Below are 12,820 nucleotides of genomic sequence, written 5' to 3'. Positions count from 1 at the left end.
TTTCACCCAATGATAGTCTGTTGGCAAACTAGATCATTATCAGGACCAAATAATTGCACTGCCACTGGTGAAAATGCGTTCTATAAAACGCATGAGTTCGTATGTGGTTTTCTTTTTAATATACATATATAATCCAAATAGAAAGAGTTGATATCACACAGTCAAAATAATTCAATTAAAAAGCAGGAAAATATACAGTTCCAATATATATATATATATATATATATATATATATATATATATATATATAAGGTTTAGATATCAGGTTCATTTCACAACCCTGCTTACATGGTTTTTAAAGCAGTAAACACTTAGGTTAAATATGATGCAGACGACTTTGATGGTTTGTCACGATGGATAAAGGATATCGGAGAAATATTGATATTTCGTATTAGACACATTGAAACACAACACGGCACGGATGTCTTTCCTTGTTTAGTAAACCAGAAATTATGGGAAAAAATTAAAAATAAGTTACATGAGGAATAAGTACTACTTCCAGCTTGCAAAGTTTACATAAGTATAATCTTAGTTTGTGAAACTCACTTAATTGTGGCCTTTTGAGACATTTAGATATATAGACGACTTTATATCTATTAACAACAATCATTTTCCCCCATCTGTCGATTCGATATATCCCTGTCTACTCGAAATAAAAGACACCACAGAGTCGTCCACTTCTGCTTCATACTTAGATACTTTATTCAAAATAGAACTTAATGGCAAAACTAACAACTCAACTTTATGATAAACGGGATGATTTCAGCTTCTCCGTCGTCCACCTCCCTTATTTACGTAACAATATTCCATTATCACCTGCATAGGGTGTTTGTATCTCTAAACTGATTCGATACACAAGAGTTTGTTCTGCGTACAATCAGTTTTTAAATTCGAGGCAGGCTACTAACAAACAATTTGATAGTGCATAGGTTTCAGCAGTCTCGTTTACAGTCAGCATTTCGCAAATTCTATGGTCCTTATAACAATCTAGTTTGACAATACAACCTATTATGGGGTCAAATGCTATATGAATTGTTTCAGACCGATTGTTAAGCCTTTCTTGACACACTGATTTTGACTACGGAAAACTCCTTTTAACTGGTCAAGATATAGGGCTCACGACCGGTGTGAACGGTTGACAAAAAATGCTTACTTCTTCTATGCACCTGATCCCACCCCTTGTATATCCAAGGGTCCGTGTTTGTCCAACTCTATATTTTGTATTGCTTATAGGAGTTATGAGATTGATAACTGTTCGCTATCTTCACCTTTCATCCCAGAGAAAATGAAATAAAAGACACCACAGAGTCTTCCACATCTGTTTCGTACATAGATATTTTCTTGAACGTAGGTGTTAACGGCAAACTAAAAACCCAAATTTATGACAAACGGGATGATTTCAACTTCTCCATCGTCAACTTCCCATACACGTAGTAATATTCCATGTCACCTGCATATGGCGTTTTGTCTCTCAACTGAATCGATTCGCAAGACCTTGCTCTGCATATGATTTTTTAAATCGAAACAGTCTACTAACAAACATGTTGATGGTGCAGGGGTTTCAACAGTCTCGTTTAAAGTCAGCATTTAGCAAATTTTATGGTCGTCATAACGATCTAGTATGCCAATACAACCTGGCTGTCTGACGTGTTTCATACCGATTGTTTGGCCGTACTTGAAACACTGATTTTGAATACGGATAACTCCGTTTACATGATCAAGATATAGGGTTCACGGTGAATGTGACCGGTAGACAGGAGATGCTTACTCCTACCAGGCACCTGATCTCATCTCTTGTGTGTCCAGAGGTCCATGTTTGCCCAACTTTCTATTTTGTGTTCTTTGTAGGAGTTATGAGATTGATCACTGTTCGTTATTTTCATCTTACATTATCAAAACTGATTTAATGATAAGAAATTCTGTTGGTTGTATATTGTTTAAAGTTCCGCTCAGGAACTTTTCATTCATATGGAGACTTCATATTTGCCGGTGAAGGACCACAAAATTCAGGCCTATGCTCGGCGTTTACGGCCTTTGAGCAGGAAGATATCTTTATTTTGCCACACTTGCGTTGACACGGGGTCTCGGTTTTTGCGGTCTCATCTGATGGACCACCTCATTTAGCCATATCAGCCAGGGATACTGATGATCTAACGCTGATTTCACCGGAAGACACGATGTTTTCGAATTTCACATGGGTTTTTTATATTAGAGAGGGAGGGGAGAATGGGACTTCCTGCGATCACGACACTTTAATATGAGTATGTTCTGTCATATTCATTACGTCGTCTAGAATTCCTCCCCCTCGAGAAGAGAAATGTGACCTGTTGAATACCTGGAACCTGCTACTGCAGCAGGTCGAGTTGCTGGGCCGTCTATGTATGGTCCGCGGGCTGGACTGGTTCCTTCTCTATGTATAGTCCGCCGGGCTGGACTGGTTCCTTCTCCCTGAATAGTCCGCCTGGATGGACTGGTTCCTTATCTATGTATCGTCCGCCGGGTTGGACTGGTTTCTTCTCTATGTATAGTCCGCCGGGTTGGACTGGTTTCTTCTCTATGTATAGTCCGCCGGGCTGAACTGGTTCCTTATGTATAGTCCACCGGGCTAAACTGGTTCCTTCTCTATGTGTAGTCCGCCGGGCTGGACTGGTTCCTTCTCTTTGTGTAGTCCGCCGGGATGGACTGGTTTTTCTTGACAATAATTGTTGGCTACTTTTCTAATCACAATTTTGAAGTATGAGTTTATTGTGTGTACATATTTATGTGACTTACATTATATCAATGGGCGCATATTTATTCTCTCGCAAATTTTGTACACACTATTTCCTGGCACATTTTTGAAATAGTTGGGCCTAAATACAGTACCGCTTTTCCGATAATTTTTTCGATGAGCTTTTGCTTGATAAACCATAATGCTTAAAATTTCATAATTATTGTTGAAAAGATTTTTAAAAAGCATTTAATGTTGTTGTTTTTTTCATTCGTTAATCCTCTTGATAAACAGGAAAGCAAACTAGGGAATATTGAAGCGGGAATGATCTCAAAAGTAGTTCAGACCAGAAGGGCTATACAATGGGCGTTTGAGAGAGCTATGGTTTATCAAACTAGCGGTATCACCAAGTTGCTTTTATTCACTGACAGTATATGCATAGACTTATACAGATAAAACGTAATTATTGGTCATATAAAAGTGACGATAAAACAAAGCGTTTCCCTGGTATTTGTTCATAGACACGCGGTAGTGTCAAACTTGCCCTGATCGTCGGAATTGTGTTGAGGTGTTTGATAAAACTAGAAAGTGTTCAGTGAATATAGTTGTTTCCTCATATTTCTGAATTAATGCTTTCTTCCGTAACCATAAGCTTTCTTGCAAAATATTTCCATGAATTGAGATATTATACAAGAACGAACCGCGATCATCTATATTGCCGCTTCGTTAGCCTACACCCCGGTCACAACATAGCCGTAAATTGGGGTATATTCGGTGGTACAAATGAGATAAATGACTACAACATGCCCATCAGTGTACAATATATGATTACAACACTGTCCTTGGTGTACAAAATATAGCTAAGACACGATTTCTAGTATACAATGTGGTCCTTTCTGGTCACAATGGTCTATAGAATTCACTTGTGGGTTTGAGAGCAACTCAGAATTTGACTAAGACATAAAAATAGTTTCTGACTGCTCCTTCATCAAATATTTGACATGTAGAAGTGAAAATGGTCGATATTTCGGATGATACCTTAATTCAGTGGATATCCCATGTCAAAATGTGCCTTAGCACGCTGAACAATCCTCACTGAGCGGCGTGTAGTGACCTACATGATGATTCTACAACTACATCTGGTGAAGTATCAGCATGAGTGAAATGTTCTGGAAGGGACGTAAAACAAACCAAAAGACGATAGAGTTCTCAGTGTAACACTTACACCAATATCATCAGTATGCAAGGTGAAAATAACGAACAGTGATCAATCTCATAACTCCTACAAGCAATACAAAATAGATAGTTGGGCAAACACGGACCCCTGGACACACCTGAGGTGGGATCAGGTGCCTAGGAGGAGTAAGTATCCCCTGTTGACCGGTCACACCCGCCGTGAGCCCCATATCCTGATCAGGTAAACGGAGTTATCCGCAGTCAAATCAGTGTGCCAAGAACGGCTTAACAATCGGTATGAAACACGTCAGACAGCATTTGACCCAATGCGAGGTTGTATTGACGAACTAGATCGTTATAACGACCATAGAACACTTGCACCAATATCATGATCCTTTAAAAGCATAACTGATCCAACTACAATATATACAATATAGACATTAGTGCAAAATATCTATCTACAATCTGGTATTAGTATAAAATATATGTCTATAGCATGTTCCTTAACATAAAATAGGTGTCTTCAATGTGGTCATCGGTCGCGGTAGCCGTGCAGCCAAGGTGTTAGTTTCCCAATCTGGAGGTCCCTCAGTCCGTTTTCGAAACCATCTCTGTGTTCAACCTGAGATAGACTAATCCTAAGCCAACTGTCCGACATTTGAAAAGATAGCCACGAGAAAGAATAGCAGTGCTACGTCCTTGATCACCATGCATTGATGAAAAAATAGGGTTCTTTACCTAAAACAGGCGATATCTCTTCACAAGTGAAAAATTAACAAATAGGACATTGAATAACATACATACAAACAAACAAACATAAAAAACAATATAGTCCATGTACAAGATATTTTTCTAGAATATTGTTAAAAATATGTAAATGAACATTCTAAAATATTGTTCTCAGTGATTACTGAAGAAATAAAACAACGAAAGGTGAATATAACGAACAGTGATCGATCTCATAACTCCTATAAGCAATACAAAATAGATAGTTAGGCAAACACAGACCCCTGGACACACCAAATGTGGGATTATGTGTCTAGGAGTAAACATCATGTAAGCACAATGTAGCTCCACTTTCAATGGAGAGTGGACTCAATCTAACACGTAAATGACCGGTGATGATAACACTTAAAAGTCCAAAAAGAAAGAAATAAGGATTAAGAATTAATTCAACAACCACAAACCCAGAACTATACAAAATCAAGGCCTATACTTTATAACCTGATAATTTAATCGTATTTCAAATAACAATTATATTGTGAAGGACTATAAAAGCTGTCACACATGTAGGTGTGAACATGAACGTTTTCAGTTACTATTTACCATTATAAACATTCGTACTAGTAATTTGTAAACCAAACACTTTGTCTTTAATTGCTTAACACTCAAGTTAAATCAGATATCGACTTTTGATATATATACTGACACACTGGCAAGTCAACTATAACGTACAGTGGCTTGTATATTTCTCTTCTTGGTGTCTCTCATTTGATATTTGCATATGATCCCAACATCCATCGAAAAGAATACCCCCAACCATCAGTAAAATAAAAGTCCAGCATAAAACGCAACGATTTTTATGTCTGGATATAGATAATGGCGTTTGGGGTCAGCCCATTACATCTCAGTGGCACCTATATAAGCATGTTATATGTACGACTAAATTAGCGGCATTCATTGCCAGTGGTGTTGAGGCAAATGCAATAATTTATGATTTTCACCAAAATGTGATCAACAATAGTAGAGCTTGGTAGAGTCTGTTCATGATGACACTAAAAAGCGTATCACCTCCGACTGCACATATAGTATATCATAAAGTAACATGGATACGACACATAATCATTCACCTGTGTTATTCACGGATTTCATTTCTGACAATGTTTGTTTGACATCCTTAGAATGCATTTCAAAAAGCGTCGTCAGGGTCTTCACCTTGTCCCGGTTACATCCTTGTTGCGATGGCACCACTCGCAGTAGTCTGGATCCATCAGAAATATCCCCGTTAATGTCCCCATCTCTGGATCTGATGGTTGTGTACCTATCAGTGCCACCACTGAAGAGGGACTCTCTGATGTTGGAGTATACATCTTCCCTCTGCGGTCTGGGAATGCTCCTTAATCCATCATAAGGTAACATTTCAATCATGCTTTGTCTGGAATGCACGTTTTGTCTTTAAAGCAAAAAAATGTGTGATGTGGTTTACTAGATATAAAGTATAATTTCACAGACAATTAGAACTAACAAGAGGTTCACACGCCTTATCGGTTACCTGAGTAGTAGTTAAAGGTATCATTTAATCCAGGGAATGCGAAATTCATAATGATATTCCTGTTCTGCCCATCTAGTTAAATTTGAATGTTCAGAAGCAGTATGAAAAAATGAAGATAATGAATAGTGATCAATCTTATAACACCTATCAAGAATACTAAATTAAGAGTTGGACAAACACGGACCACTGGACATACCAAAGGTGGGATCATGTGCCTAGGACCCTATCGACCAGTCACTGTGCCTATAACCCTATCTACCAGTCACACCCGCCCGGATCCCTATATCTTTATCAAGTATCAAACAAGATTTTCTTAACACAATTTATGCACCCGGAAGGACTTGTATTGATGACTTGAAGACTTACATGATATAACACGATTTACTGAACCCGTTTTAGAGTCAGAATACTAGAGCTACAAACTTTGCACATCTCTTTCTGCTTTTCCGTAATAATATGCGTTTAGTTTTTATATACATGAAGTATAATCAAAATTAAAGAAGTCCTCAAATGATAGACAACTACTATGACCATTTTGGGCCCACCATGGTACCAAAACCCTACCCCGGGATCATAAAATCTACAACTTTGGTAAAAGGCTACCTGTTCCTTCGAAATATCTATTTCAATTTAGTAATTTAAATGCTTTGCACACAAAAACATCACATGCCAAGTTTGAACCAGCACTGGAGTTAGAACCATAACCTCGGGGATAATGAAATTTATAATTCTGGTGGAGGCCTTCTTGTAATTAGTTTTATTTTTTTTATTTTATTTTATTTTTTTTTTTACATATTAACAAATTGATGATAACGAACAGTTATCCTTCTCATAAATCCCTTGAAGAACCAAAAAAATGAAGAGTATGGCAAACATGGATCCCTGGACAAACCAGAGGTGGGATCAGGTGCCTAAAAAGAGAAAGAATCTCCTGTCGACCGGTCACACCCGCCGGGAGCCATATATCCTGATCGAGCTAACGGGATGTCTGTAGTGAAAATAGTATGTAATGAACGGCCTAACAATTTGTATGAAATACGTCAGCCAGCATTCGACCTAATGACAGATTGTGTTTGTAAATTAGATCGTTATAACGACCACAAAATTTCCGAAATGCTGACTTTAAACGGGACTGTTGAAATCCTGTAACATCAACCTATTTGTCAGTAGGCTACCTCGGTTTAAGAATTGATCACACACAATACCTGCTCGTACATATCGAATCAGTTGTGAGACATAAATACCATATGCAGTTGAAAATGGAATATCGCTACATATGTATTCTGGTCGGTGATTTTGCAGGGTTTACAAGTCTCTATGTTTGGTATTATTAAAAAGTATTAAAGAGAGCACTGATTATCAAACATAGAGACTTGAGCAAGTCTAATAAATACCACATGCAGTTGAAATATCGCTACATAAATAGGGGGGAATTTGAAGTTTTTCCGTTTGTCATAAAGTTGTGTAAACGTGCATATTTCCGCGTGTTGTTAATTATGCATATTCCGTTGCAAACAATACACTTAAGAGTTTAATTTCGTAATGTTAGTATTATTGATTATTAAATTGCTTAACTATGGTATGCCTGGGGTTAAATTACATGAAAATTTTGTAATCAGGGACTTTGTGTAAATAAGCGTAACTTTCCACATTTACTGTAAGAATGAAAATGAGTAGTGTTAATAGATAAAACGTCGTTGATATATCTAAATATCGAGTTGAAACCTACAACAAGATATTTTTCTTCTCATTCAGAAACTTTTGAATAAATTCTACCTTGCAAGAATATGAAATTGGTCTGCTAATAAAGGAGCACAATTCATGCCCATGGAAATTTCAACATACTGTTGGACGACCCTATCACTAAAGACTACGTAGATATGCAGCAAACGTGCAGTTGTAAAGAAGATTTTCGAAAATGTATCAATTCATGGCCGTTTTTGTACAACCCTTAAGGTTCCGTAGGTGCAGAAATCATGAGACTTACATTCTATGCCCCCTTATCCTACAGATGCTTTATACCGATTTTGAAAAGAATTGAAAGGCTAATCATCAAGAAATTAAAAGTGTGCAATGGTTAAAACGCACGATACAAGATAGACAACGACTAATAGCAATGGGTCACCCAAGTAACCCAGACGACCTAACAAACTCCTTTAATCTAGTTAATCTAATTCTCGTTTATTTTTATGAACCAACATTTCATTATATAGAACGGATATATCTCCTTCAGATATTCTCACTATTTTCGATCATTATAATAAAATAATATCTTTGTGAAATTTTTACTTTAGACCCTTTTTGGTTAAAAACATCTAAAACACATTTTATAATTTAATCTAGTTCATGACATGGTAAGCTTAAAGGTACATGTACATACGTGCTAATGATGAAAAATTGTTTCCAAATTAAAATTTTTAATGTATCTATAATGGCAAAATTTAATACCTTATGCAACACAAACTATTTGATTTCATCGCAGGTGAAATGATTGACTATTTCAACTCTCTGACATCTTCGGTTGGCCTTATTTGTATAATGTATGCATCGCGCGTGCCTTCTTTACATGGGATCGGAAAGTAAACAATGGCGCTGGTAAGTTCTAATGAGTTCACCGACTGTAGATATTATAATAGGGGCTTATCAGATTAAACTCATTATGTTTCATCATATGTAAAACACTAAAGGGTAGTTGGATATGCACAGACCCAAGAACTGCTGGGAACATAGCACGTGGTATGCCAATAAGGCAGTCACGTGGTCAGCACTCGGCTCATTTCAGAAAGTGTTTAAAGAGACCGATTATCTTTTAAAGATATTTTCATTGATATCTCTACAACCGTATTTTTTATGCATAGTTAATAGGGTTTTTTTTTCGGGGGAGGGGGGTCATTTCATTCATAGAATACCATGGTATGATATCTTCATTAAAATCGAACATAAAAATTGGGGCATATGTGCCTTAATTAAATCTTGATAATTAATAACACCTGATCTCATCTTTGGTATATCCAGGGGTCCGTGTAAATCTTTATTTTGTATTCTTTATAGGTGTTATGAGATTGATCACTGTTCGTTGTCTTAACCTTTTATTTTAATAAATAAAAATGATAAAATTCAATATCCAATTTCTTGTCGTTATAATTGTAAAAGTGTATACCTTTTCTTCCAAGCACGGTAGAAATAGAGCGTGAAGACAAGGTTAACCATCACCAACAGGGTCAGACCCAAGGTCACAAGAAGACCGATACCTGGACAAAATAAGAAAACAATGTCCGGATAAGTCTTTGATAAAGAGAAATGCTGTCTGACGTGTTTCATACCGATTGTTAGACCGTTCTTGGCACGGCGGGTGTGACCGGTCAACAGGGGATGCTTACTCCTCCTAGGCACCTGATCCCACCTCTGGTGTGTCCAGGGGTCCGTGTTTGCCCAACTATCTATTTTATATTGCTTGTAGGAGTTATGAGATTGATCACTGTTCGTTATCTTCACCTTGCATAGAGGCGTTCAAATCAAATGTCGGTTTGCTGGATGTATTGAGATGAAACGCCATGTACCATAACAGATCAAATGCTGCAGACTTTATGAGTAAGATGCTATAAGCAATAAAAACAAGCTTACAATGTTATTATTATTGATGGATTGAATTACCAGCAGTGGAGGTTGATGTAATTTCTCCGGCGTCGTTTTGATGCGGCTCGGTGCCATTGGGCATATTCACAGATGTAGTTGTTTCTTGTAAATCTATAATGTAACGTCAGACACTCATACACATATATGAGATTGATCACTGTTCGTTATCTTCAACTTGCATGGAAGAAACATGATAAACACCTTGAGTGTATATAACGGAATGAGCGGGACCACCTGGTTGAATTAGTGTTTAGTTACCTCTAGAAGTCATGTAGACATGTAAACCTCCCATATGACAATTAATTAAAACAACATGCATGATATTTCAAATCAAATGCAAAATTATGGCATTTTAGATACGCTCACCCATTAAAACACATGTATCTGAATTGCTTCATAATCAGATGTGCAATTGTTTTAATGACTATTCGATTGATTGATTGATTGATTAAATATTGTTTCACGTCCCTTTCGAGAATCTTTCACTCATATGGAGATGTCATTATTGCCATTGAAGGGCTGCAAAATTTAGACCTATGCTCGGCGTTTACGGCCTTTGAGCAGGGGGGATGTTTATCGTGCCACACCTGCTGTGACACGGGGCCTTGGTTTTTGCGGTCTCATCCGAAGTACAGTCCCATTTAGTCACTTCAGACGATAAGCAAGGGGTGCTGCGAACCTATTCTAACCCGGATCCCCTCTGGGAAATGACTATTCGAATAAAAAAGAATTAGTCGAACGTTAGTGGTATCGAAGAATAATGGATTATTCGTTGACATTCCTAATAAATATACACTAAAAATAGACCGATGTAAAAATGTAAAATTTATATAATTTGTAAAGTATCAATGAACCTACTTGTAAGTCAGTAAAATTACATGTGTAATGCTGATATTTTATCATAAACATGATTCATAATGTCAATATATAGCAATATTCCAATATCATCTGCATATGGTGTTTATATCTCTCAATTTATTCGATACGCAAAAGCGTGTTCCACGTATGATCAGTTTTTAAATCGAGGCAGGCTACTGATAAACGTTGATGTTACAGGGGTTTCGTCAACTTTCCATATTTCTGTAGCAGTATTCCAATATCACATACATACGTTGTTTATATCACTCGTAATATCAATGTGTAGCAATATTCCATTATCACCTACATATGTTTTTATCTCTCAACTGATTCGATGTGCAAGAGCTTGATCTGCGTATGGTCAGTTTTTAAATCGAGGCAGGCTACTGACAAACAAGTTGATGGTGCAGAAGTTTGAACAATCTCGTTTAAAGCCAGTATTTAGCGAATTCTATGGTCGTTATAACGATCTAGTTTACCTACACAACCTATCATTGGGTCCAATGCTGTTTGACGTGTTTCATACTGATTGATAGGCCGTTCCTGGCACACTGATTTTGACTACGCATAAATCCGTTTACCTGATCAAGATATAGGGCTCACGGCGGGTGTGACCGGTCGACAGCGAATGCTTGCTCCTCTTAGGCACCTGATCCCACCTCTGGTATATCATGGGGTCCGTGTTTGCCCAACTATCTATTTTGTATTGCTTCTAGGAGTTACGAGATTGAACACTGTTCGTTATCTTCACCTTTATAGGGGTTATAAGATTGATCACTGCTTGTTATCTTCATCTTTCACAGATACAAGGAGTCCGTCCAGGTCATGATGAAGATAAAGACGGTACGTAGAAGGTAATGAGCAGATCAGTGTCAATGCTTACCTAAAAATGTGGCTGTGGAAATATGTTCTGTCTGCCCTTTTGTTGATGATATCAGATCATCTATTTTAAAGTATTCAATATTTGATAGAACCAGTAAAACAAATACAATGAAGCGCTAATAGCAAATATCACAAGAATAGATATTTTCACAATTCAAGACATATTCATTACTTTATAATCAAAACGCCATAAAATTTTAATACAATACACATTTCTTATACGTTTTGCAAGTATTTATGGATACCTTATCTATGAAATGGTTTTAAATTGTACTTTCATTGTATTGTAAATTAACAAATCGATCACATAAGAATAAAGAAACATTACCAATTTTGCCCTGTTATAAACTTTTAAACTTTCATCTCGCAGCTTTCTAAAAGGCGGTTATAATAAAGATTATAAAATAAATGTTTATTTCCGGATCATTATTCTTCCTTTTTCAAAGTTGTCTTAATTTCAATTACCACAACTGGATTTCCTGCAGCCTTTTCGTTGAAATATCTTGGCATTCACACAGTTTCCCAAACAATTTCTTCTCCTGCAAATTTCAGACTTACCACAACTTGTCCACGCCGACCAAGGCTCATATTCATTTTGCCCTTCGAGATGAATTACATTATGTTACGGCATGCTATTCATCATCACGGGCCAATCATTTTTAGAATAAATTAAAAATAAATAAATGTTACAGCAAACTATTAGTAACAAGTCAAAATGAAGAATTGTTCACCAAAAAAAGGATACATATTCATAGAATTCTAAATTTGATAAGTTAATTTCCTAAAAATGAAAACTACGCGGTAGGTCGTAATATCCCAGATGTATTTTAGCATCGCATATTGATTAGGAAACACACGGTTTATGGATAATTTCCCGTTACTAAATAATACGCGGAAAGTTGTTATAGGTTGTACAATTTCATTTCATCGCTTTCACTTTTTGTTTATGTTTTATATTACTACTCGTATATAAATCTATATATAGTTTGTGGGAAGAAAATTGATTAAGGTTTTAAACATTTTCTGGAGTTTTAACTAATACAAAGGAGTAGGTACGGTTTTGGTCAAATTCTGCCCGGCGTTTTTGAAGGAAAATTATTTTGCGTTGCAGATATTTTCCTGTCAAATTCCTAAAAGAGTAATGTATAGTAACTCTCAAAAGTATATGGAAATCAACTCATCTACGCGCATGCGTAGTACATAATCAAATAAAGTAAGGGCTTTCAGGCTATCTGTGGTGTTTTCATGGTTTTTGTATTGATAAACTGTGAAATTGAACACCTCTT

The 12,820-nt window shown here is 36.7% G+C and overlaps 1 protein-coding gene across 3 annotated transcripts; it reads right to left on the bottom strand.

Annotated features, from left to right (window-relative positions):
• Positions 1–5,101: 5,101 nt before the first annotated feature.
• On the bottom strand, positions 5,102–12,424 carry LOC125656875 (uncharacterized). 3 transcript variants are annotated; one of them, XM_056144078.1, is made up of 5 exons: positions 12,000–12,424; positions 11,536–11,595; positions 9,813–9,905; positions 9,319–9,409; positions 5,102–6,059 (listed from the first exon to the last, which is right to left on the bottom strand). In XM_056144078.1, the coding sequence occupies exons 3-5, from the start codon at positions 9,874–9,876 to the stop codon at positions 5,729–5,731; spliced, it is 486 nt and encodes a 161-aa protein (XP_056000053.1). In that variant the 5' UTR covers positions 9,877–9,905; positions 11,536–11,595; positions 12,000–12,424; the 3' UTR covers positions 5,102–5,728. The 3 variants fall into 3 exon arrangements, with proteins under 3 accessions (XP_056000053.1, XP_056000055.1, XP_056000054.1); XM_056144080.1 differs by having other exon boundaries at positions 12,093–12,424; XM_056144079.1 differs by having other exon boundaries at positions 11,536–12,424.
• Between the last annotated feature and the right edge of the window lie 396 nt (positions 12,425–12,820).

Source organism: Ostrea edulis, chromosome 7, assembly GCF_947568905.1.
Source record: "Ostrea edulis chromosome 7, xbOstEdul1.1, whole genome shotgun sequence".
NCBI classification, from domain to species: Eukaryota; Metazoa; Mollusca; class Bivalvia; order Ostreida; family Ostreidae; genus Ostrea; species Ostrea edulis.
This window is presented reverse-complemented; position numbering and strand designations above follow the sequence as displayed.